Source organism: Aulonocara stuartgranti, assembly GCF_965226115.1.
Source record: "Aulonocara stuartgranti genome assembly, chromosome: 23".
NCBI lineage: Eukaryota > Metazoa > Chordata > Actinopteri > Cichliformes > Cichlidae > Aulonocara > Aulonocara stuartgranti.
In genome coordinates, this window is record NC_138958.1 from 42,126,824 (window position 1) to 42,154,253 (window position 27,430).

The 27,430-nt window shown below is 40.0% G+C and overlaps 1 protein-coding gene across 2 annotated transcripts; it reads left to right on the forward strand.

The window, feature by feature from the left end:
- LOC309701219 (uncharacterized protein) lies at positions 1-26,388 on the forward strand. 2 transcript variants are annotated; one of them, XM_082525316.1, is made up of 21 exons: positions 1-100; positions 786-939; positions 7,380-7,667; positions 7,905-7,981; positions 8,760-8,934; positions 9,296-9,583; positions 9,826-9,902; positions 10,675-10,849; positions 11,211-11,495; positions 11,738-11,814; positions 12,593-12,767; positions 13,129-13,416; positions 13,661-13,737; positions 14,510-14,684; positions 15,046-15,333; positions 15,576-15,652; positions 20,225-20,399; positions 20,758-21,045; positions 21,283-21,359; positions 24,692-24,866; positions 25,994-26,388. In XM_082525316.1, exons 2-21 carry the CDS (start codon positions 858-860, stop codon positions 26,026-26,028), a joined length of 3,354 nt encoding a protein of 1,117 aa, XP_082381442.1. In that variant the 5' UTR covers positions 1-100; positions 786-857; the 3' UTR covers positions 26,029-26,388. The 2 variants fall into 2 exon arrangements, with proteins under 2 accessions (XP_082381442.1, XP_082381443.1); XM_082525317.1 differs by lacking the exon at positions 1-100 and adding an exon at positions 142-238.
- Positions 26,389-27,430: the final 1,042 nt, after the last annotated feature.

Genomic DNA, 27,430 nt, shown 5'->3' on the forward strand with positions numbered 1-27,430 from the left:
TGACCGGTTCTGGGGGCGGTCCGCATCGCTTCAGGTTTCATGATCACAGTTCCCAGGATCACACCGCCTCCTCCCTGATTCAGAAGACACCATCTGATTGGTATGTAGATTCACGTTTATCATCATCATCTTTTTACTTTATGATTCTTTTATGGATCACATGGACTTTATTAATCATCATCTGCTGTCTGATAGCCTCACTGCAACTTAAGCCTCGTCCACATCCACACTGCTTTGGGTGGGTCTAAACTTTGTGATCACAGAATCATTGTTTTTAATACGCGCGTGTAAGAAATCGATGCAAATCTATCAACGTTATGTGTGCTGTGAACCCCGAAGACGAACGCGGTCAGTATCCATGATTGCTGTGATAGAGGAGCTGAAGAGAGAGTGGGTGAGCTGGGCTGACTTATAACAGCGGAAAGAGAGCGAGAGCGAGAGATTCCTCTACTTTAAATAATAAATAAATAATATTAAATACAAGAGACATTTTCAGCTCTAACCACAGTCTGGTCTATTGTTCTTTGTTTTTTTACTTTCACTTTCTGTTTGCTGTGTTCGGTGACGTCATCCTCACTCTGCATAGCCAGAAATTGAAGCAATATTCCTGTTGGAATATATTTTATTGATAACCAAAAGGGAAACTTAAGAATATGCTAGACAGTCTGGATTGCATCAGGTGGCTGGACATTTGCCAGCTTTCTGCTTTGTTTGCAGCTGTTTTTGTTTCTGTTTCATGTTTTTTGTTCATTTTTTTGTTCTGTTGTATTTTTTCACGTCATTAGAAGGCCTATTATGTGGGATGGATATTCATGTATCCCTGATTTGGACTGAGTAACTGTTTGGACCTGAATGTGATGAGAAGAGTGAAGAAGATGTCTTCTTCTTCCATTATCACCGCTGTGTTTCTGCTCTGCTGCTTAGCCAACGGCTCCACAGGTACAAACACAATTTAATGAATCATTATTAATTCCTCAGGCTTTATTAAAGGAAAAGTTCATTTTAACTTTTCAAATCGTTCTTTAAGATGCCACTTGTGATTGGCCAGATATTCTATGTGATTTAGTGATCGTGCAGTTTTATTTCTATATTTCTTTTTTTCTTTTTGAGGCTCTCGGTGGAAATGCATTTTACCATCAGAAAAACCTAGAATTTAGCAATAATTACTGAACTAAAACATCCAAAAAGTTTTTACTGGTCCTTTACTGGGGGTAAAACTCCACGAAAATGTTGTATTTTACAGTCAATTTAAAGGCTGATTTTGATATTTTTTGGTAGTGGCGCTGAAATGGGAGCGGCAAATGAACTCAAGGAGTTGGAATGATACATGAAAATGAAGATTTCCTTATTCTCCATGAAAATATTAACATTGTGCCTCATAACAAGATGACAGATGTAACTGCTAATGTCCTTTGATTTCCTTCACAGAAAATGAAATTGTTAAAGTTGTTCAGCAACTGAAAAATTCCAAAAGGTTGATTCTGTTCATCTGGACGTAGCGTTTTCAGTGGGAGAAACGTTTCATCACTCATCCAAGTTAGTTCTTCAGTCTCAGATTTGTTACGACCGAGAGGACCAGGCTGTGTGTGTGGACTCAAGTGCAGACACAAAGGAAGGCAAACTGATGTGAATACACTGCTTTATTTACAGTGACTACTTTAATTACAATGCAGGGAAAATATGTAGGCTATGAACTGTGAACTAAGAAACCTATGAACTGTTAACTGTGAAGTCTAAGACTATGAAACATTAAACTCCAGCTGTGTGCTATGACTAGATACAAGAGTCCATGAACAGATCCTGGGAAGGGGGGGGGAAGGAGCAGTAGGTGCACAGAGTCACTATAATTCAATTCAATTTCTTTATTGTCCCACAAGCAGGATAAAAATAAACAGAACAATAATATAAAATAATAATGACAATAATAGTGATAGAAAGTCCAAGGACAGTTATTTGCCATTGAGGAGACAAGACGCAGTAGGGATAAAAGAGACCTGGAGTCTTTTAGTCTTCCTCACAGGTACTTTAAAACGGCGGCCGGAAGGCAACAACTCAAACTCACTGTGAAGTGGATGGTTCAAACAATTAATAATAGAATGAGCCTTTCTAAGCACATTTCTATTGTAAATGGCCAAAAGTCCATCTTGCCAGCGCCCTGAAATTTTGCTAGCAGTTTTTACCAGAAGTCCGAACCGATTCTTATTCTTCACCGTCAGGTTACCAAACCAGGCAGCGATACAAAAAAACATCACAGATTCGATAAAACTTCTATAAAACAAAGACAACATCTGAGATGAGCCATTAAAAGATCTCATTTTCGTTAAAAAGAACAGTCTTTGTTGAACTTTTTTAGTAGTGGCATCAGCATGAGATTCAAAACACAGTTTATGGTCAAGTACCACACCTAGATATTTATAACTCTCAACGATCCCAATATCGGCAGTTTTAATGATAGTGGGTGATGAGCTATAAGAGGACTTCCTAAAATCAATAATCATGTCTTTAGTTTTTGACACATTAAGTGAAAGGAAGGACTCATCACACCAATTCGCAAAATCATCTACAACCTGTCCATGGCCTGACTCGTCCACCACTAGAAGACTGACGATCACTGTGTCGTCAGCAAACTTCAGGATGTGTCTGTTTGTGAAATTGCTGCGACACTCATTTGTGTACAGAATGAACAGAAGGGGAGAGAGGCAGCAACCCTGGGGTGATCCAGTAGAGGAGGAGATCACATCAGAAAACACATGATTCACCCTCACACATTGTGACCTATTAGTCAGAAAGTCTGTCACCCAGCCGACCAGACTAGTGTCAAGCTTGAAATGATTGTAAAGCCTGTCAGCAAGTAAGAAGGGTTGAATTGTATTAAATGCAGATGAAAAGTCAGCAAATAATAATCTTGCAAGGGTGTGAGGGGCCTCAAGATGCTCATACAAGAGAAGCAGGAGTGTGACAGCAGCATCCTCCACACCTCTCCCTGAACTGGAAGGGGTCAAGATGGTGTTCAACATGCATTAAAATCTCCTTCTTAATTATCTTCTCAAATGTCTTCATCACTAAAGAAGTCAGAGCCACGGGCCTAAAATCATTCAGTGCCTTAGGAGAACTGCCCTTAGCAACAGGAACAATGACAGCATGTTTCCAAATCTTAGGTACTGTCTGTAGCTCTAAAGAAAGTGAGAAGGTATAGTGAAAAATCCCACTCAGCTGATCAGCACAAGTTCTCAGTACCTGTCCACAGATGTTGTCAGGTCCAGGACTCTTGCTTTTAGTGTGTCTAAAGAGATTAGCCCCCTCTCATCAATACAAATTGATGGGGGAGTGATGGTCTTTTCCCTCAATGTGCTGGTCTGCCTAGAACAGTCAAAGTTCTCAGAACGAAGGTAAAAACTGTTAAGACTGTCTGCCAGATGTTTGTCAGAGGTAAACTCCTCTAAGGTAATATTACTTTTACCTTTCGTCTGTAGCCCTGCCATTGTTTTCATACCAAGCCAAGCTCTTTGGAGGTTGTTACTGCTGAGTTCTGCCTCAGTCTTATTTCTATACCTCATCTTGGCGATCTTTATTACAGCCCTCACGTCCTTCCTCAATATTCTCATAGTGGGAACGTCTCCCTCGTTAAAAGCAATTTTCCTTTTAAGAATCAGATCCTTAATATCTTTAGAGAGCCACGGTTTGTTATTAGGGAAAGTCTTAAATTCTCTGACTGGAACCACAGAGTCTTTGCAAAAACAGAAGTAGCTACACACCACATCGCTGAGTGCATCCAAATCAGAAGTGCTCTCTTGAAACAAGGACCAGTCAGTGCAATCAAAAACCCCTGAAGGGCAACACAACGGTCTTCTGTCCAGACATTAGTCCGCTTCACACAGGCCTTCTCCCTCCTAATCACAGATCTGTAAGCAGGGAGGAGGTGAATAACATTGTGATCCGAAGAACCTAGCGCAGGTCCGGCCACAGACTTATATGCCCCCTTAATTGGTCCATAATACAAATCCAGCGTTTTGTTATTCCTTGTAGGACAAGTGACATATTGAAAGAAATTGTTCAGTGATTTCTTAAGATTACAATTGTTAAAATCACCGAGAATAAAATTAGGAGCATCCGGTGAGAGAGTCTGCAGATTGTGTACCACTTTAAAAATGGCGTCGGCAGCAACTTTAACATCAGCTTTAGGATGAATGTAAACAACAGTGACAAAAATTTGAGGGAACGCCCTCGGTAAGTAAAAAGGCCTGACAGATACTGAAAGGAGCTCGATGTCAGGAAGACACAACCGCTCCCGCACAGTAAAGTTATTACACCAGCCCTGGTTGATATACAAACAAACCCCTCCTCCGTGAGATTTGAGTGTTACTCCACAGTTCCGATCCAATCTGACAGGGGTCCCAAAGCTCTGATTCGCAGTGAAGTGTCACTGTCCATATCGGTCAGCCACGTCTCGGTAAGCGCCATCAGACAAGCCTCCCTGTAATCCCGTAGATGAAGCACATTTCCTTGTAATTCATCCGTTTTGTTCCTAGGAGATTGGACATTGGCCAGAATCATAGAAGGCAGAGGAACACGATTCTTCCTCCAAGTTTTCTTACACGGTGACGCACGCCGCCTTTCTTTCCGCGTTTTCTCAAGCAGTGGGGCTTTCCAAAATTAGTCTTTGACCGGGCAAATAAATCCTCACCAAGAATCACATCTGTCCGAGCATTAGAAGAGTCGTACATAGACAAACAGGACCACTGTAATCCAAGTAGTTCCTCGCGTGTATAAGTGATTGTCAGTGAGAGTGAATGACTCCAGGTGAATATCGCCAACAACAATAAAACTAAGGTGTAGAAGATCTCCATCTCGGCAAAAAAAACTTCATAAAAAGTTAAAACCACGGTTAAGAACAGAGTTAAAACAAAGTTAAAAAGAAAAAGAAAACGCCAGTAAACACCTGCTGCAGGTCGCCACAAGAGCAGCGCCCCCTCACCACAGTGAGTCCTCTCCAGAGTGTGAGGCGTGTGAGGCTGAACCCTCTGCCACTTCTGATGGTGTGAACGTGGAAATAGAAGAGATAGACAGTCAGTGGAATTCCAGTGAATCACGGCTGGTTGATTAAACTATCATGGTAATGGCTTACGCGTTGCAGGCTAAGGGGGACTAGGGAGGAGAGCGTCCAAAGGGTCCGGGTGAGTAGTGGTCCAGAGAGAGTCCAACAGTCCTGGCAGGCAAGAGAGGTGCCACGATGAAGGGAGTGAAACTAGATAGCTGAAAACCTGCATCCAGGCAGAGATGCGTATTGTTCCAACTTGTGAAGCCAGATGACCAGGCGGATAACTATGACAGAAAGAAAAGACTGTGAGTAGAAATAAAAAAGTTACGGTATCTCACAAGAGCTTGCGGCCTAGCACTAACGCGAGTTAGCTGAAGGTCTGGCAGAGGTCTGTTGGGAGTGCTGGTTTTAAATGCCGGTGACTTGATTGCAGTCAGGTGTGAAGGCTGATTGGAGTTTCCGCCTGAAGGCGGAGCCCAGCAGAGTGGAAAAACTCCGCACTTACCCGGACCATGACATGGTTACTGCAGGTTTCACCAACCTTATAAGCAGTAAAGTTGCACAATAACTGAAACTAGCACCACTGAATGAACAATGGGCTGTGAGGTCAGTTCCTTGATCATTAATCAAAGTCAAAGTCAAGTCAAAGTCAGCTTTACTGTCAAAGACCATATATTTACAGTCATATTTTAAAATGACTGTAAATATATGCCCCCATGGCCCTCAGTGTACACTAAAACATCTTTTATACACCACAATTCAAAACTACACAATTATATAAACAGCGGTGTCCAACACAATCCTAGTGATTGTGGGCAAGTTCATGTGCAAGTGGGGGTGGGGCAGTCAGGGAACAGGTGATGGGGGAGGTTCAGAGTTTTGTATGTCTGGGGAATGGGGGGGTTCAGAGGGGAGAGGTGAATGCAGGTCTGGAGTTCATGTGTGTGAGAGCAGGGAGATAATTCAGCATCCTGACAGCCTGACAGGCGAAGCTCTCTCTCTCAGTCTGCTCGTTCTAGCCTGGAGGCTCTTCAGTCTCTTTCCTGATGGCAGAAAACTGAAGAAGCTGTTGGACGGTTGAGTGGAGTCACCTGTAATGCAGAGGGCTTTCCGGATGAGGCAGGTGCAGTAGATGTTCTGGAGGGAGGGAAGAGAAGAGAAGTACCAATGATCCTCTCCGCTTGCTTCGGCAAGAGCCATACCACACAGTGATGCAGCTGGTGACGATACTCTCAACTGTGCCTCTGTAGAAGGTGCTCATAATGGGGGTTGAGGCTCTTGCTCTCCTCAGTTTGCAGAGGAAGTAGACTCGCTGTTGGGCTTTGCTGACCTGTGACGCAGTGTTTTTTGACCAGGAGAGATCTTCTGAGATGTGCACACCCAGGAACTTGGTGCTGCTTACACTCTCCACAGCAGCACCATTGATGGTTAGTGGGGTGTGCAGGGAGTGAGTTCTCCTGAAGTCTATGATGATCTCCTTAGTCTTCTCCACATTCAAGGAGAGGTTGTTGTTGCTGCACCACTTGGCCAGATGGATAACTTCACTCCTGTAGTAGGTGTCATCACTGTTGCTGATGTGACCTGCCACAGTTGTGTCATCTGCAAACTTGATGAAAAGTATATGAAACGTATCTACTCCGGATGCCTCCACGCTTACCTCTCTTCTGTTTCCTCTCGAACCGCCTGAGACTTTTCCACTATGGGCGAGATCTAGTAGCAGGGGTTGCTGATGGTAGATGCCTCTGAAGCAGTCTGCAGTTCCTCAGTGTAATTCGTAGCTCTTCCATGATTGAAAAGTTCGTGGATTTGCTTTTCTTGATTATGAAAAAAAAGCATGCAACTGTATGAACATTGTGTAAAACAAGAAAAAGAGCAAAAAAAACACGGGGATACTGTTTTGTCAGGCGAGAGAGCAGTCGCTGTGTGCGTCCACGCTGCCATCTTGATACGAATTAATATGCAAATTCTCATGACCACTGGTCAACAACCACTGATCAATGGCCATGAGTACCATTCACAGAGAGTTGGGAATGAAATACATTTCAACTCCTGTTGTTTTATTCTGAAGCTGATCCAAGTGGCGTCTGGATTCCTGTGGTGGTGTGTATACCACCGCAGCATTGCCTGTGGGCCGTAGTTCAGCAAATGAAAAATGTTTTTTGCATATTTGTCTTGTCTTGACACCAGGTTTTCATTCACCTTTTTAAAGATAAAACATGTAATAATTAAAAATAATAATTTCCTTCAGATTTGATGAACTGACACGTGGCTGTTGAGAGCTTTTCTAGCATGACTGTTCTTAATTTGTCATGAAATTCCTCTTTATTTCTTTGTCTTTCAGGCTCTCAGGATGATTGTGTGTACGCTGCAACAGGATCAAGCTTAACTGTGCCACTTAGATATGAGTTGAAGGAATCAGATAACCTGAAATGGTTCAAGGACACAAGTGTAATTTTTTATCGCAGACGGAAACAGGTGATCATGGGGAAAAATGATGCTGTTGATTCAACTGGATCACTAAAGCTGACACAACTCACCAAAGACAAGTCAGGACGATACAAACCAGAGGTTATAAATGAAGATGGAATGAATGTGGGAGATTTACAGAGTGTGCGTTTGTGTGTATTAGGTAAGTAACAACATATTATACATACATTTTTCTGGTTATGTAAATATGCAAATATATTTCATAACAAGTGTGTTGATGGATCAGAAGCTGTTTAATTTTTACATTTTTGTCAACAGAAAATGTTTGATATTAATATAAAGTCACTGTTCAGTTTGGTTTGCAAGTTTTATTTATTTTTATTAATACATCATTAGCAGAAGTTCATATAATGTTATTTATTACATTTTATTACCTCAGACCGTGTGCAGAAGCCCAGCGTGACGATGACGTGTACAGACTCTGACTCAGTCAGCTTTACTTGCAATGCTGGTCAGGTGAGGACAACTATGAGTCTGTTTCATTTACATTTCAGGTTTCAGGTCAGAATATTTTTCAAAGAGTTGAACCAATAATTGTGAGTTTGGAGACAAAGTCTCCGTTATTTCAGCCTCGCTGAGCTGCTGTGAGCAGCTGTTCTGTTTTATATGAGGAGGTTATAAAATAGTCCAAGTTTAGACATCTTGATCCTCCAGAAGATTCAACTCCACTTACTGATAAAGACACTGAAATGTGCTTAAAATGTCTGTGAAACCACTAGCTCTATCGTCAGCAATACTTTTACTCATGTTTCTTTATTTTTTGTTGTATTTTCTGAGTTCAGACACACAGAGTCAGTATGTAAATCATCAGATCCTAAGAACATTCACACAGAAACTGCTGAATCCACAAGGTTTGGATTGGCGTTTCTTCATACTACACATATGTTACTTAAACCTAATCTCTGTTTAATGTTTTAGCTGAGTTTGTGCTTCTGAGAGGAACCACTCTCTTTTACTCACCTTGATAATTGGAGCATTTGAAATGGACTCAAAGTCCTCTAAACATCTGTTTATAGAGACTTCCTTATCCTGGTAGAGATTTAACTCTGGTGCTGATGAAAGCACTTAGATGTGGTTATGAATTTTGGTTGTCAAACTGCCATTTCTTTCTTTTTGTAATGAGGGGAAGAAGTGACAATATTTACACAGATTATAAAAAGCATGAAAAAGAAAGGAAAAGCAGAGTGTGAGGGAAAGAGATGGAAAAGACTGTTGTCCATATTTTCTTCCACAGAAAGACAACACTGTGAGATTTGAATGGACTAGTGCGGAGACACAGCTGGAGGAAACAGGGGAGATCCTAATAAAAAGAGCTGTAGATGTGGTAAACACCCCTGTGGTTTGCCGTGTTTCTAACCCCATCAGCTTTGCCATCAGTGACCCTGTTATACAAAACTGCTTCACGCCCAGTAAGTATCATGTGCTATCACCTGTCCATTTTTATTTCACTCATCTCCAAATGAAATACATTTCAACTCCTGTTGTTTTATTCTGAAGCTGATCCAAGTGGCGTCTGGATTCCTGTGGTGGTGTGTATACCACTGCAGCATTGCCTGTGGGCCGTAGTTCAGCAACTGAAAAATGTTTTTTGCATATTTGTCTTGTCTTGACACCAGGTTTTCATTCACCCTTTTAAAGATAAAACATGTAATAATTAAAAATAATAATTTCCTTCAGATTTGATGAACTGACACGTGGCTGTTGAGAGCTTTTCTAGCATGACTGTTCTTAATTTGTCATGAAATTCCTCTTTATTTCTTTGTCTTTCAGGCTCTCAGGATGATTGTGTGTACGCTGCAACAGGATCAAGCTTAACTGTGCCACTTAGATATGAGTTGAAGGAATCAGATAACCTGAAATGGTTCAAGGACACAAGTGTAATTTTTTATCGCAGACGGAAACAGGTGATCATGGGGAAAAATGATGCTGTTGATTCAACTGGATCACTAAAGCTGACACAACTCACCAAAGACAAGTCAGGACGATACAAACCAGAGGTTATAAATGAAGATGGAATGAATGTGGGAGATTTACAGAGTGTGCGTTTGTGTGTATTAGGTAAGTAACAACATATTATACATACATTTTTCTGGTTATGTAAATATGCAAATATATTTCATAACAAGTGTGTTGATGGATCAGAAGCTGTTTAATTTTTACATTTTTGTCAACAGAAAATGTTTGATATTAATATAAAGTCACTGTTCAGTTTGGTTTTGCAAGTTTTATTTATTTATTTTTATTAATACATCATTAGCAGAAGTTCATATAATGTTATTTATTACATTTTATTACCTCAGACCGTGTGCAGAAGCCCAGCGTGACGATGACGTGTACAGACTCTGACTCAGTCAGCTTTACTTGCAATGCTGGTCAGGTGAGGACAACTATGAGTCTGTTTCATTTACATTTCAGGTTTCAGGTCAGAATATTTTTCAAAGAGTTGAACCAATAATTGTGAGTTTGGAGACAAAGTCTTCGTTATTTCAGCCTCGCTGAGCTGCTGTGAGCAGCTGTTCTGTTTTATATGAGGAGGTTATAAAATAGTTTAGACATCTTGATCCTCCAGAAGATTCAACTCCACTTACTGATAAAGACACTGAAATGTGCTTAAAATGTCTATGAAACCACTAGCTCTATCGTCAGCAATACTTTTACTCATGTTTCTTTATTTTTTGTTGTATTTTCTGAGTTCAGACACACAGAGTCAGTATGTAAATCATCAGATCCTAAGAACATTCACACAGAAACTGCTGAATCCACAAGGTTTGGATTGGTGTTTCTTCATACTACACATATGTTACTTAAACCTGATCTCTGTTTAATGTTTTAGCTGAGTTTGTGCTTCTGAGAGGAACCACTCTCTTTTACTCGCCTTGATAATTGGAGCATTTGAAATGGACTCAAAGTCCTCTAAACATCTGTTTATAGAGACTTCCTTATCCTGGTAGAGATTTAACTCTGGTGCTGATGAAAGCACTTAGATGTGGTTATGAATTTTGGTTGTCAAACTGCCATTTCTTTCTTTTTGTAATGAGGGGAAGAAGTGACAATATTTACACAGATTATAAAAAGCATGAAAAAGAAAGGAAAAGCAGAGTGTGAGGGAAAGAGATGGAAAAGACTGTTGTCCATATTTTCTTCCACAGAAAGACAACACTGTGAGATTTGAATGGACTAGTGCGGAGACACAGTTGGAGGAAACAGGGGAGATCCTAATAAAAAGAGCTGTAGATGTGGTAAACACCCCTGTGGTTTGCCGTGTTTCTAACCCCATCAGCTTTGCCATCAGTGACCCTGTTATACAAAACTGCTTCACGCCCAGTAAGTATCATGTGCTATCACCTGTCCATTTTTATTTCACTCATCTCCAAATGAAATACATTTCAACTGCTGTTGTTTTATTCTGAAGCTGATCCAAGTGGCGTCTGGATTCCTGTGGTGGTGTGTATACCACCGCAGCATTGCCTGTGGGCCGTAGTTCAGCAACTGAAAAATGTTTTTTGCATATTTGTCTTGTCTTGACACCAGGTTTTCATTCACCTTTTTAAAGATAAAACATGTAATAATTAAAAATAATAATTTCCTTCAGATTTGATGAACTGACACGTGGCTGTTGAGAGCTTTTCTAGCATGACTGTTCTTAATTTGTCATGAAATTCCTCTTTATTTCTTTGTCTTTCAGGCTCTCAGGATGATTGTGTGTACGCTGCAACAGGATCAAGCTTAACTGTGCCACTTAGATATGAGTTGAAGGAATCAGATAACCTGAAATGGATCAAGGACACAAGTGTAATCTTTTATCGCAGACGGAAACAGGTGATCATGGGGAAAAATGATGCTGTTGATTCAACTGGATCACTAAAGCTGACACAACTCACCAAAGACAAGTCAGGACGATACAAACCAGAGGTTTACACAGAGGGAATAAATGTGGGAGATTTACAGAGTGTGCGTTTGTGTGTATTAGGTAAGTAACAACATATTATACATACATTTTTCTGGTTATGTAAATATGCAAATATATTTCATAACAAGTGTGTTGATGGATCAGAAGCTGTTTAATTTTTACATTTTTGTCAACAGAAAATGTTTGATATTAATATAAAGTCACTGTTCAGTTTGGTTTTGCAAGTTTTATTTATTTATTTTTATTAATACATCATTAGCAGAAGTTCATATAATGTTATTTATTACATTTTATTACCTCAGACCGTGTGCAGAAGCCCAGCGTGACGATGACGTGTACAGACTCTGACTCAGTCAGCTTTACTTGCAATGCTGGTCAGGTGAGGACAACTATGAGTCTGTTTCATTTACATTTCAGGTTTCAGGTCAGAATATTTTTCAAAGAGTTGAACCAATAATTGTGAGTTTGGAGACAAAGTTTTCGTTATTTCAGCCTCGCTGAGCTGCTGTGAGCAGCTGTTCTGTTTTATATGAGGAGGTTATAAAATGGTCCAAGTTTAGACATCTTGATCCTCCAGAAGATTCAACTCCACTTACTGATAAAGACACTGAAATGTGCTTAAAATGTCTATGAAACCACTAGCTCTATCGTCAGCAATACTTTTACTCATGTTTCTTTATTTTTTGTTGTATTTTCTGAGTTCAGACACACAGAGTCAGTATGTAAATCATCAGATCCTAAGAACATTCACACAGAAACTGCTGAATCCACAAGGTTTGGATTGGCGTTTCTTCATACTACACATATGTTACTTAAAACTGATCTCTGTTTAATGTTTTAGCTGAGTTTGTGCTTCTGAGAGGAACCACTCTCTTTTACTCGCCTTGATAATTGGAGCATTTGAAATGGACTCAAAGTCCTCTAAACATCTGTTTATAGAGACTTCCTTATCCTGGTAGAGATTTAACTCTGGTGCTGATGAAAGCACTTAGATGTGGTTATGAATTTTGGTTGTCAAACTGCCATTTCTTTCTTTTTGTAATGAGGGGAAGAAGTGACAATATTTACACAGATTATAAAAAGCATGAAAAAGAAAGGAAAAGCAGAGTGTGAGGGAAAGAGATGGAAAAGACTGTTGTCCATATTTTCTTCCACAGAAAGACAACACTGTGAGATTTGAATGGACTAGTGCGGAGACACAGCTGGAGGAAACAGGGGAGATCCTAATAAAAAGAGCTGTAGATGTGGTAAACACCCCTGTGGTTTGCCGTGTTTCTAACCCCATCAGCTTTGCCATCAGTGACCCTGTTATACAAAACTGCTTCACGCCCAGTAAGTATCATGTGCTATCACCTGTCCATTTTTATTTCACTCATCTCCAAATGAAATACATTTCAACTCCTGTTGTTTTATTCTGAAGCTGATCCAAGTGGCGTCTGGATTCCTGTGGTGGTGTGTATACCACCGCAGCATTGCCTGTGGGCCGTAGTTCAGCAACTGAAAAATGTTTTTTGCATATTTGTCTTGTCTTGACACCAGGTTTTCATTCACCTTTTTAAAGATAAAACATGTAATAATTAAAAATAATAATTTCCTTCAGATTTGATGAACTGACACGTGGCTGTTGAGAGCTTTTCTAGCATGACTGTTCTTAATTTGTCATGAAATTCCTCTTTATTTCTTTGTCTTTCAGGCTCTCAGGATGATTGTGTGTACGCTGCAACAGGATCAAGCTTAACTGTGCCACTTAGATATGAGTTGAAGGAATCAGATAACCTGAAATGGTTCAAGGACACAAGTGTAATTTTTTATCGCAGACGGAAACAGGTGATCATGGGGAAAAATGATGCTGTTGATTCAACTGGATCACTAAAGCTGACACAACTCACCAAAGACAAGTCAGGACGATACAAACCAGAGGTTATAAATGAAGATGGAATGAATGTGGGAGATTTACCAAGTGTGCGTTTGTGTGTATTAGGTAAGTAACAACATATTATACATACATTTTTCTGGTTATGTAAATATGCAAATATATTTCATAACAAGTGTGTTGATGGATCAGAAGCTGTTTAATTTTTACATTTTTGTCAACAGAAAATGTTTGATATTAATATAAAGTCACTGTTCAGTTTGGTTTTGCAACAGTTTTATTTATTTATTTTTATTAATACATCATTAGCAGAAGTTCATATAATGTTATTTATTACATTTTATTACCTCAGACCGTGTGCAGAAGCCCAGCGTGACGATGACGTGTACAGACTCTGACTCAGTCAGCTTTACTTGCAATGCTGGTCAGGTGAGGACAACTATGAGTCTGTTTCATTTACATTTCAGGTTTCAGGTCAGAATATTTTTCAAAGTGTTGAACCAATAATTGTAAGTTTGGAGACAAAGTCTCCGTTATTTCAGCCTCGCTGAGCTGCTGTGAGCAGCTGTTCTGTTTTATATGAGGAGGTTATAAAATAGTTTAGACATCTTGATCCTCCAGAAGATTCAACTCCACTTACTGATAAAGACACTGAAATGTGCTTAAAATGTCTGTGAAACCACTAGCTCTATTGTCAGCAATACTTTTACTCATGTTTCTTTATTTTTTGTTGTATTTTCTGAGTTCAGACACACAGAGTCAGTATGTAAATCATCAGATCCTAAGAACATTCACACAGAAACTGCTGAATCCACAAGGTTTGGATTGGCGTTTCTTCATACTACACATATGTTACTTAAAACTGATCTCTGTTTAATGTTTTAGCTGAGTTTGTGCTTCTGAGAGGAACCACTCTCTTTTACTTGCCTTGATAATTGGAGCATTTGAAATGGACTCAAAGTCCTCTAAACATCTGTTTATAGAGACTTCCTTATCCTGGTAGAGATTTAACTCTGGTGCTGATGAAAGCACTTAGATGTGGTTATGAATTTTGGTTGTCAAACTGCCATTTCTTTCTTTTTGTAATGAGGGGAAGAAGTGACAATATTTACACAGATTATAAAAAGCATGAAAAAGAAAGGAAAAGCAGAGTGTGAGGGAAAGAGATGGAAAAGACTGTTGTCCATATTTTCTTCCACAGAAAGACAACACTGTGAGATTTGAATGGACTAGTGCGGAGACACAGCTGGAGGAAACAGGGGAGATCCTAATAAAAAGAGCTGTAGATGTGGTAAACACCCCTGTGGTTTGCCGTGTTTCTAACCCCATCAGCTTTGCCATCAGTGACCCTGTTATACAAAACTGCTTCACGCCCAGTAAGTATCATGTGCTATCACCTGTCCATTTTTATTTCACTCATCTCCAAATGAAATACATTTCAACTCCTGTTGTTTTATTCTGAAGCTGATCCAAGTGGCGTCTGGATTCCTGTGGTGGTGTGTATACCACCGCAGCATTGCCTGTGGGCCGTAGTTCAGCAACTGAAAAATGTTTTTTGCATATTTGTCTTGTCTTGACACCAGGTTTTCATTCACTGTTTTAAAGATAAAACATGTAATAATTAAAAATAATAATTTCCTTCAGATTTGATGAACTGACACGTGGCTGTTGAGAGCTTTTCTAGCATGACTGTTCTTAATTTGTCATGAAATTCCTCTTTATTTCTTTGTCTTTCAGGCTCTCAGGATGATTGTGTGTACGCTGCAACAGGATCAAGCTTAACTGTGCCACTTAGATATGAGTTGAAGGAATCAGATAACCTGAAATGGATCAAGGACACAAGTGTAATCTTTTATCGCAGACGGAAACAGGTGATCATGGGGAAAAATGATGCTGTTGATTCAACTGGATCACTAAAGCTGACACAACTCACCAAAGACAAGTCAGGACGATACAAACCAGAGGTTATAAATGAAGATGGAATAAATGTGGGAGATTTACAGAGTGTGCGTTTGTGTGTATTAGGTAAGTAACAACATATTATACATACATTTTTCTGGTTATGTAAATATGCAAATATATTTCATAACAAGTGTGTTGATGGATCAGAAGCTGTTTAATTTTTACATTTTTGTCAACAGAAAATGTTTGATATTAATATAAAGTCACTGTTCAGTTTGGTTTTGCAAGTTTTATGTATTTATTTTTATTAATACATCATTAGCAGAAGTTCATATAATGTTATTTATTACATTTTATTACCTCAGACCGTGTGCAGAAGCCCAGCGTGACGATGACGTGTACAGACTCTGACTCAGTCAGCTTTACTTGCAATGCTGGTCAGGTGAGGACAATATTTAATATTTTATTGATATCTCATGTTCCTCAAATAGCTACTTATAATTAAGCTGTTGAAGAATCTGTAGACAAAGGCCTCATTTCTCCTCTGCTGAAACCTGCTGAACAAGGGTGGATCTAGAGAAATTTTCTTAAGGTGGCATGGAAATCAAATGGGATGGCAAAATCAAAGTATTAAAAAACAAAACAAACAAAAAAAACGTGTTTGCAGGTGTTACATGTGGTTAAAATGATTCAAATGCAGTAAGTATACACATCTCGTATAAATATAGTCTATAACAGGGGTTCTTAACCTTTTTTACCTCGGGGCCCAACTTATCCACTACAAAGTGGCCCGAGGCCCATTCAGATAATAACACTGTATTGAAAACAATTGATGTTGCTTTTAGTTTGATTTATATGTAATAACTAAATCAAATCAACTTCATTTTAACAGTTAAAATCTTGTCAAATAAACATGATGATGACATGATGCAATGTAATAATCACAAAGACATTCATTCATTATGTGTATGCGAACCTGCAATAAAAACAAAATGCCAAACAGGTTAACGATTCATGCACCAAATCAAACTGCAAATAGAAATTGAAAGGCTCAAGTCAGGGTTAATAACACACAAACATAATAATTAATAATTGAGTTTTACTACAGCTAAAGAGATAAGAAAAGAGGGGGAAATAGAAATTGGATAAATAATGTAGTGATAAAATAAATACATTCAAAATAATTTTCTAATGAAATAAATAAATAAACCGTTATAAAATTTAAGTAAAGTGCAAATGAAAATATAGTCTCGTGTACTGAGAGACTGTGCAGTGGAACTCACTGATGTCTTCACAGACATCTTCAACATATCACTCATCCAGGCTGTCGTCCCCACATGTTTTAAAGCCACCACAATCATTCCGGTTCCAAAAAAGTCATCTCCCTCCTGCTTTAATGACTATCGTCATGTTGCACTTACTCCCATCCTGATGAAGTGCTTCGAACGACTAGTCATGCAACATATCAAGTCTGTCCTGCCCCCCTCCCTGGATCCCTTCCAGTTTGCGTATCGGCCCAACCGCTCAACCGATGATGCCATCTCCACTCCACTCCACTCGGCACTCACACACCTGGACAAAAAAGACTCATATGTTCGAATGCTGTTCATAGATTTCAGTTCAGCATTCAACACTATAATCCCCCAACAGCTCACTCAAAAACTGGTCCAGCTGGGGCTCAACACCTCACTGTGCAACTGGCTGTTGGATTTCCTCACCGGAAGACCTCAAGCAGTACGGGTCGGCAGTAATACATCCAGCACCATCATTTTAAACACGGGGGCCCCGCAGGGATGTGTGCTGAGCCCCCTCCTCTTCACTCTGCTGACCCATGACTGCACTCCATCATATAGCTCCAACCTCTTCATCAAGTTTGCGGACGACACAACGGTGGTGGGTCTCATTAGCAACAGGGATGAGACCGGCTACAGAAGTGAGGTGAGACGCCTGGCCACGTGGTGTGCTGACAACAATCTCTCTCTGAATGTGGAGAAGACGAAGGAGATTGTCGTGGACTTCAGGAGAATGCACACCCAACATGCTCCTCTGACCATTGACTGTGGAGAGAGTGAGCAGCACCAAGTTCTTGGGTGTGCACATCACACAGGATCTCTCCTGGACGTACAACACCACAGCACTGGCCAAGAAATCACAGCAGCGTCTCTTCTTTCTCCGCAAACTAAGAAGAGCAGGAGCACCAGCCCCCATCATGTACACTTTCTACAGAGGCACCATCGAGAGCATCCTGTCGAGCTGCATCACTGTGTGGTTTGGAGCCTGCAATGCGTCCTGCCATAGAACCCTCCAACGCATAGTGAGGGCTGCAGAGAGGATCATTGGTGTCTCTCTCCCCTCCCTCCAGGACATTTACAGCACCCGTCTCACTAAAAAAGCCCTTTGCATAGCGGCTGATCCCACGCACCCAATGCAAAGCTTCTTCAAGCTGCTGCCGTCAGGGAGGAGACTGCGGAGTCTCCAGGCCAGGACCAGCAGACTGAAGGACAGCTTCATCCATCAGGCTGTCAGGAAGCTTAACTCCCTCCCGATTCTGCCCCCTCTCCCCTCTTCTCCTCCATGGTCTCACTGAACTCTGTCACACACACACACACACACACACACACACACACACACACACACACACACACACACACTCTCTGACTCACTCACTGGCCTGCACCAGTTACCAGTCACTTTGTGGAGCATTGGACTGCCACTACCTCATAAGACTTTGTTGTTACACTATCTCTTACCGTATATTACTAAATCTCCATTTGCACTATTTGCTTATTTGCACTACTCTGCCTGGTTTACACTCAATGTCATTTACCCTTACTTGAATATTGTATATTGTATATTGCATAGCTTTCTTGTTATACGTAAAATTGTATTGTATTTATTTAAATTTTTACTTTTTAATTATTTTATTTGCATTTTTTAATCACTCTCTTATATTTAAATGTTCATTTGCTATTTCATCTAGGGTTTGAGAGTAACGAAATTTCTATTCTCTGTATGTCCTGTACATGTGGCAGAATTGACAAATAAAGTTGACTTGACTTGACTTGATAATCTGTGAGTGAATTTGAAAGTTGCTTCAGCAGTAAACCTTTTTTCATTGGCAGAACCAGAAGTTACTCTTTATATTTGAGACAAATGAGCAACAACAAACAAGCTGCAACTCCCCTTTTATGCTCACCTCTTAATGAGACACTTGAGCCTGCCTCTGAGACACGGTCAGATGCAGTCTGGGTGGAATAGGGGAAAGGCTCCCTCTCAGAGTAGCTTCCAGTGTTGCTCTGAGTCTGTTTCAGGCTTTGGTCTTGGTTGTGGCCACAATAGAAAATCCCGATTCACACAGATATGTAGTTGTGAATGGGAGAAGGAGTTTCACAGCTCTCAGTGCCAGACACAGGTACTCCTTTGAGACAGCAATCCAGAAGGAGCCCCGGCCCAGTTTGCCCCACTGCAACTTTAAAGTGGTGTCGGTGGAAAGTTCCCGAATCTGGGATTCCAGATGTGAGGGCAAAGCAACATCATTTTAAATGGGATCCACTGGAAATGGGTCCAAAATCCACATGTCCTTCTCTGGGATCCTCAGGGAAACATTCATCAAATTTCTCTGTCAGTGGTGAAAGGTGCTGACAGACAGAGTCACTGATCTTCACCTGAGGGGATTTTTCCAAGATGTGAGACAAAAGTGGAAACATGTCCATCCTCTTTTCCTGGGCCCTCTTAGTCCACAAAGCAAGTTTACTCTTGAAAGCTTCAACTTTGTCTGTAACAAACGACATGCTGCTGTTTCTCCCTTGAAGTGAGATGTTCAGCTGGTTCAGCAGTGAAAAAATGTCACAGAGGTAGGAAAGCTTTGAATTGGCATAATAATGTGCAAGAGGAGATTTTCTCTGCGTAGGAAAAGACCTCATTCCTTAGTTCAAACAAATGCTTGAGGACCAGTCCTCTTGAAAGCCATCTCACCTCACTGCGGTAGAGCAGCTGGACATGATCTGCTTCCATGTCCTCACAAAGCTTGGCAAAACATCTGGAGTTCACAGCATTATTTTTAGTGAAATTGAGAGTTTTCACACTTACATCCATCACCTCGTGGAACTCTGGTGACATCTCTGTTGCTGCTGCTGCAGGGCTTTCACAGTGGAGAAAACAGTGGGTCCGTTTAGCTTCTGGTGCACGGTCAAGAATCTGCCTAATGAAGCTGTGGTGCCTGCAAGTCCTTGAAGCTGCACCATTACTGTACACCCCAACACAGTTCTGCCAGTCCAGGTCGTTCTCAGTGAAACATTCCTGAGCCGTGGCTCGAGTTGGTAGCAACATGCAAACTGCTGTCCCAGTGATAACAAACACCAGCAGCAATGCACCATTCGTGACATCAGCGGGCTCCTCTAGTTGCAAAGAGAAAAATGGACTACTTTTTATTCTTTCCAGAAGCTGATGCTGTATGTCTAAGGCCATGTCCGCTAAATGGTGGCTCACATTGTTGTTAGAGTGGGATGGTCAGTAGCTTCTTTGCAGTAGCCTCTCCGATCATCTCATGGCACATATGTACAGCGGCAGGCAAAATCAACTCCTCCGCTTTAGTGAAAGACTTTTTACTCTGTGCCACAAGTCTGGACACGAGGTAGCTAGCTTATAAAGCACATTTAGATTCACCAGTCAGTGACTGATCTCTGTTTAATGTTTTAGCTGAGTTTGTGCTTCTGAGAGGAACCACTCTCTTTTACTCGCCTTGATAATTGGAGCATTTGAAATGCACTCAAAGTCCTCTAAACATCTGTTTATAGAGACTTCCTTATCCTGGTAGAGATTTAACTCTGGTGCTGATGAAAGCACTTAGATGTGGTTATGAATTTTGGTTGTCAAACTGCCATTTCTTTCTTTTTGTAATGAGGGGAAGAAGTGACAATATTTACACAGATTATAAAAAGCATGAAAAAGAAAGGAAAAGCAGAGTGTGAGGGAAAGAGATGGAAAAGACTGTTGTCCATATTTTCTTCCACAGAAAGACAACACTGTGAGATTTGAATGGACTAGTGCGGAGACACAGTTGGAGGAAACAGGGGAGATCCTAATAAAAAGAGCTGTAGATGTGGTAAACACCCCTGTGGTTTGCCGTGTTTCTAACCCCATCAGCTTTGCCATCAGTGACCCTGTTATACAAAACTGCTTCACGCCCAGTAAGTATCATGTGCTATCACCTGTCCATTTTTATTTCACTCATCTCCAAATGAAATACATTTCAACTCCTGTTGTTTTATTCTGAAGCTGATCCAAGTGGCGTCTGGATTCCTGTGGTGGTGTGTATACCATTGCATTGCCTGTGGGCCGTAGTTCAGCAACTGAAAAATGTTTTTTGCATATTTGTCTTGTCTTGACACCAGGTTTTCATTCACCTTTTTAAAGATAAAACATGTAATAATTAAAAATAATAATTTCCTTCAGATTTGATGAACTGACACGTGGCTGTTGAGAGCTTTTCTAGCATGACTGTTCTTAATTTGTCATGAAATTCCTCTTTATTTCTTTGTCTTTCAGGCTCTCAGGATGATTGTGTGTACGCTGCAACAGGATCAAGCTTAACTGTGCCACTTAGATATGAGTTGAAGGAATCAGATAACCTGAAATGGTTCAAGGACACAAGAATAATCTTTAATCGCAGACAGAAACAGGTGATCATGGGGAAAAATGATGCTGTTGATTCAACTGGATCACTAAAGCTGACACAACTCACCAAAGACAAGTCAGGACGATACATCCCAGAGGTTCACAGCACAGAGGGAATAAATGTGGGAGATTTACAGAGTGTGCGTTTGTGTGTATTAGGTAAGTAACAACATATTATACATACATTTTTCTGGTTATGTAAATATGCAAATATATTTCATAACAAGTGTGTTGATGGATCAGAAGCTGTTTAATTTTTACATTTTTGTCAACAGAAAATGTTTGATATTAATATAAAGTCACTGTTCAGTTTGGTTTGCAAGTTTTATTTATTTTTATTAATACATCATTAGCAGAAGTTCATATAATGTTATTTATTACATTTTATTACCTCAGACCGTGTGCAGAAGCCCAGCGTGACGATGACGTGTACAGACTCTGACTCAGTCAGCTTTACTTGCAATGCTGGTCAGGTGAGGACAACTATGAGTCTGTTTCATTTACATTTCAGGTTTCAGGTCAGAATATTTTTCAAAGAGTTGAACCAATAATTGTGAGTTTGGAGACAAAGTTTTCGTTATTTCAGCCTCGCTGAGCTGCTGTGAGCAGCTGTTCTGTTTTATATGAGGAGGTTATAAAATAGTCCAAGTTTAGACATCTTGATCCTCCAGAAGATTCAACTCCACTTACTGATAAAGGCACTGAAATGTGCTTAAAATGTCTGTGAAACCACTAGTATATAGTGCCAAAATGTGGTCATAAATATTTTGTACTTGTAAAAAAGATTTGTATGTGTAAAAAAGATTTGTGTGTGCTTAAAAAAGATTTGTATGTGTAAAAAAGATTTGTGTGTGCGTAAAAAAGATTTGTGTGGACTTAGAAAAAAAACCCCTGCAAGTTACAAGTACGGATTTTTGATCCTATTTTTCTTCCCTTCATCTGATTGGTCAATGTCATGTCAATCACAAATGTAACAATCCAATCAGAGAACAGATGGGTTTGGCTGTCGAGGGGCGCTTTTTTTGAACTGCAGGTCTTTGAAGGGAATAAATGCCCTTTTACATGCCAACCCAGCGTTTTCCTTCATCACCACGAAGGAAAACAGTCTGTGGTCGTCCGAGTTTGGTGATTTTTGTGTCACAGGTCTACGTGTTTAATACAGGGACTTCCACAGCCTTTTCAACAGCGCTGCGGACCGCGGGGTGGGGGCGGGCAGTGTTTTGGAAATGACAGTCTTCATTACAAAGCTTTCTTCGTTATGAATTAGCATACATGTTTTTATTGAACATTTGAAGAACCAGCAAAAAAAAAAAAACTCTTGTAGAGGACATAAAGTCAGAGATAGAAAAGACAAGGAGCAGGTGCATCTAGTACAGGTAGAGCTGCTGCAAAAACCCACAGAGCCCACACTGAAAAAAAGGGATTGGCCACCTCTTGGATTTACATAAGCATCTTGCGTGTATTTAACACAATTGCCTCATGCTTTAAAGTTAAGTGTAACTATATAGTGTAGAAACTACATGATATGCAGAGAGGGTAGACTAAATTGTTCATATCATGTTCAAGTGAAGTAAGTCAATAATATAGCAATGTTAAATCCCGTGACACTGCACGGGTTTCAGACTCGCGCTCTTTAGATCGTGGTTTCAGGAAGGCATCCATCTCAGTCAAGTCGAGCAGCCACCACTACTTTTTTTGGTATACCAAAAAAAGTAAATTGGGTGGTTGTTACATTAAAAAAGTCTAACTTGTAATTTGAACACAATAATTTCATGTTACTATGAACGTAATTAAATCATGTAGGATTTGCATGGAATTCAAAAACTTAATTTGTTCTTGTTGAGATGACCTGACACAATCTAGTAAGAGTGGTTAGTTGCTGAACTCATGAAATTCACAAGATCGCACAAGATTTCAAACTGCAGGAAAATCAGTGGAGTTATAAGAGGCAGAGAACTACACACGCACCACCTGCATGCTATTGCTATTTATTGTGGATTAACCTGTCAAGGACAAAAACAAAAAAATTCTGCATCAAACACAGGAAATCATAGCTTTCCTGTGTTTCCTAGATTGTTGGCATGGTGGTTAGTGCTGTTGCTTCACAGTAAGAAGGTCCTGGGTTCAAATCCACATTCTGGCTAGTTTGCAGTGGTTTCTCTCTGGGCATTCTGGTTTCCTCCCACAGTTAAAAGTCATGCAGTTATTAGAATTAGGGTTAACTGGTGATTCTAAATTACCTGTGAATGTAAGTGTAAATGGTTGTTTGTTTCTATGTGATAGACTGGTGAGGTGTCCAGGGTGTACCCTGCCTCGTAACCTATCATTTCAGGGTTATTTCCCAGCCCTCCTGCAACCCGGAGGATGGTAGTCATTGTAAATCCATTCAAATTTTATGGTAACCAGGATCTAGACTTTGTTGAACATTATGTAATATGAAGACAGCATGTAGTATTTAAGTGACCAAGTAGTATTGGGGTAAACGTTATTGAATAGTGTTGAAATAAAATGACAAAATTGTGAAGGATTACAACATTCCAAGAGCTCAACTTACTTCATCTGAACATGTTTCAATCGCGTTTTAGCAACACAAAATGCACAGGTTTATTGAATATGAAAAAGTTGTGTTGATTTAACTCAGTTGTTTAATTTTCTGCCAAAGCAAAACATTTGTGTGCAACAAATGTCCATTATTGAATCAGGTAAATCCAACATGGCCTTTTTTTCAGTGCAGCAGCCAGCATAACAAATTCTAGATCCTTTGCTTTTAGTTAGCAGTTAGCATTAGCAGCGTATCCTGCATCCGATGTGAAAGGACTTTTATGCTGCGCACTGTGACTCACAGCAATGGTCCTGGGTCAGCCCTGACTTTGTGTTAAACTAATCCTAAAGTAATAATGTTATTTCTAACCACTGATATACCACAACTTTTTCCTTTCAACAGCTACTGAAAGTTAGGGGACCTAGCTGCTATCGGATATTTATATAGCGATCCTCCAGCTTCAAAAGGTATCACCCTTCAAGGACCTGCAGTTCAAAAAAGCGCCCCTCGACAGCCAAACCCATCTGTTCTCTGATTGGATTGTTACATTTGTGATTGACATGACATTGACCAATCAGATGAAGGGAAGAAAAATAGGGTCAAAAATCCGTACTTGTAACTTGCAGGGGTTTTTTTTCTAAGTCCACACACAAATCTTTTTTACGCACACACAAATTCTTTTTACGCATACAAATCTTTTTTACAAGTACAAAATATTTATGACCACATTTTGAGCCCATACCACTAGCTCTATTGTCAGCAATACTTTTACTCATGTTTCTTTATTTTTTGTTGTATTTTCTGAGTTCAGACACACAGAGTCAGTATGTAAATCATCAGATCCTAAGAACATTCACACAGAAACTGCTGAATCCACAAGGTTTGGATTGGCGTTTCTTCATACTACACATATGTTACTTAAAACTGATCTCTGTTTAATGTTTTAGCTGAGTTTGTGCTTCTGAGAGGAACCACTCTCTTTTACTCGCCTTGATAATTGGAGCATTTGAAATGCACTCAAAGTCCTCTAAACATCTGTTTATAGAGACTTCCTTATCCTGGTAGAGATTTAACTCTGGTGCTGATGAAAGCACTTAGATGTGGTTATGAATTTTGGTTGTCAAACTGCCATTTCTTTCTTTTTGTAATGAGGGGAAGAAGTGACAATATTTACACAGATTATAAAAAGCATGAAAAAGAAAGGAAAAGCAGAGTGTGAGGGAAAGAGATGGAAAAGACTGTTGTCCATATTTTCTTCCACAGAAAGACAACACTGTGAGATTTGAATGGACTAGTGCGGAGACACAGCTGGAGGAAACAGGGGAGATCCTAATAAAAAGAGCTGTAGATGTGGTAAACACCCCTGTGGTTTGCCGTGTTTCTAACCCCATCAGCTTTGCCATCAGTGACCCTGTTATACAAAACTGCTTCACGCCCAGTAAGTATCATGTGCTATCACCTGTCCATTTTTATTTCACTCATCTCCAAATGAAATACATTTCAACTCCTGTTGTTTTATTCTGAAGCTGATCCAAGTGGCGTCTGGATTCCTGTGGGTATATTTCATATCTTATATGAAATGAGGAGCAATTAAACTTCACACAATGAACTAATTTTTTTTCTATTTCTAGTCCCACTTAAAATGCCAAATACAATTTGCTGTCATTCTTCACCATCAGATATTTGTATTTTTTTTGTGGTAATCCTTGTTGTTGTCATTTGTTGTTTCCAGACCATACAGAAAAAGCTGATTCTTTTTACCTAGAAATGCAGCCAAGGCGCAAGGTTTTAATAAAAATGTCAAACTATTTACAGAACAATCAGGTGTTCTGCATCAAATAAGATGCCACACAAATTATTTGTGCCTCTCCAAAAAATAATTTCTTTCCACTATAAGCTAAAGGAGAATATCACAATCCTGATGCCTGCAGGCCTCACAGCAGGGGTGTATCACTCCTGCTGTTATCCACCTGGAGACAGCGTTTACACTGTAATCTGCCTTTGGTGGCTTTTTGGCTGTGACATTCAGCCTTATTGTTCTGACACACAAAACAAAATTTTTTGTGACTGGGTGGTCTGGGTTTGATTTCTTTTTTTAAAAAAATCTGAGTGACACCTACCCTATGTGTTCAGGTTTTAGAGTTTGTTGATTGGAAAGCAGATGAAGTTCGATTCTGGCTCATCCCTGTTTAGCTGACAGCACCACGCCAAAGCCAGCGTCTTAGTAATGGCAGATTTTGCCAGAAATGTTGAAAGTTGATTGTGATGTGAAGACACAGGATGTGTTTTGTCCTGTTTTCCTCCTTTCACACCAGGGTCGGGGCAGATGACCACTTCTCGCTGAGCTGGAGGTTTTTTCCTGTTAAGAGCTTTTCCTTCTCACTGTCACTAAAGCTCTTACTCATAGGGGGTCATATGATTGTTGGGGTTTTCTCTGTTTCTTTGGATTAGTGTAGGGTCTTTAAAATATAAAGTGTCTCGCAGCAACTATTGTTGTGATTTGGCGCAGTACTGACACAACTGAACTGAGCTCATTCTCCCTGTTGTCTATGCTTATTTTAACAGAGGAGGAGGAGCTTCGTTTGCAGATCCCTCAGTAACAGCAGCAACATCAGCATCAGCTGTAGTGAGCTGGCCTGCAACACTCAAATAACTGATCTCCACCATCATGACCAGCAGCATCCCAGAACCTCTGAGTGAGACAACAGAAAAAATACAATCATTATCCAGCCTCAGTGATGAGATGAAACAGTGTGTTTAGTGTGTTTACACTGACTGTATAAACTGGGTTAAATGTGCACACAATAATGGAGCAGGTTAAAGGAAATGAATCCATACAGGCAATCTAATCTAAATCTAAACAAGTGCTAATCAGTATTTGATCAACATTAATGGACTAATGACTCATGTGTTACAGTGTTTTTAAAAGATACATTATTAAAACTACATTATTCTTGGAATACTGTCGTCTACCTTATTTTCCGCACTATAAGGCACACTTAAAATCCTTTAGTTTTCTCAAAAATCGACAGCATACCTTATAATCCGGTGCACCTTATGAATGAATTCTGGTTGTGCTTACTGACCTTGAACTGATTTTATGTGGTACATGGCGCTCAAAAATCTGTCAAAAAAAGTTTTAGTACGAAGCTATGAAGCTGCACTGCTTGATGGATTGTCGGAGCATTTCGGCTACCATAGCCGGGAGCCTCGCAGAGTAGTCTGGGTCCAAAACTCCGCTTCAGGTCCCAAAGTCAAACGAACACTGCGGCATCACTGAGAGTTAAAAACTGTCTAAATTCTTTCATCTTTAATAAAATGATCAGCGTTGCTGCTCTACCAGTTGTAACAATTAAGTTTGACATCCAGGCATCCATGAAAACAGAATTTATTAAATTTAACAGAGTTAGAAGTTAGCAGGAAGTTAACTCGCTGGTTTCCACCTAAACATGATATACCATGTTCTGAAAAAATGAAAACGTACAGCTCTGCTATCACTTCCAACATAAATGAATTCAGAAAACTACATGTCAAACAGTTTAATATCTATTATTGTGCTAAACGTCACATGTTACAACGAAAACATGCAAACCTTCGTTATTAACTGCAGCTTCAACATTGAGCTGCAAAAATGCTTTTCCCGCGGTAACATTTCGACAATAACCTGTTAGTTTATTACTAGGGGTGCAACGATATTCGTATCGATATTGAACCGTTCGATACAGTGCTTTCGGTTCGGTACGCATATGTATCGAACAATACAACATTTGTAATTTATTTTATCAACTTTCCTTCTGAAGATGCTGTCTGTGTTGAGCGCTCAGTGAATCTGCGTTCGACTACTCCGCCTAGGCTGCACTGTCGAGCCCAGATCCACTGAGCGCTCAACACAGACAGCATCATCAGAAGGAAGAGCGCAGGGCAAGCTAGCAAGACAGAAGTTAAGCTCTCCTTGCAACATGGACCTCCCCCACCCTCATTCAGATCTGGTGTTTGGAATTA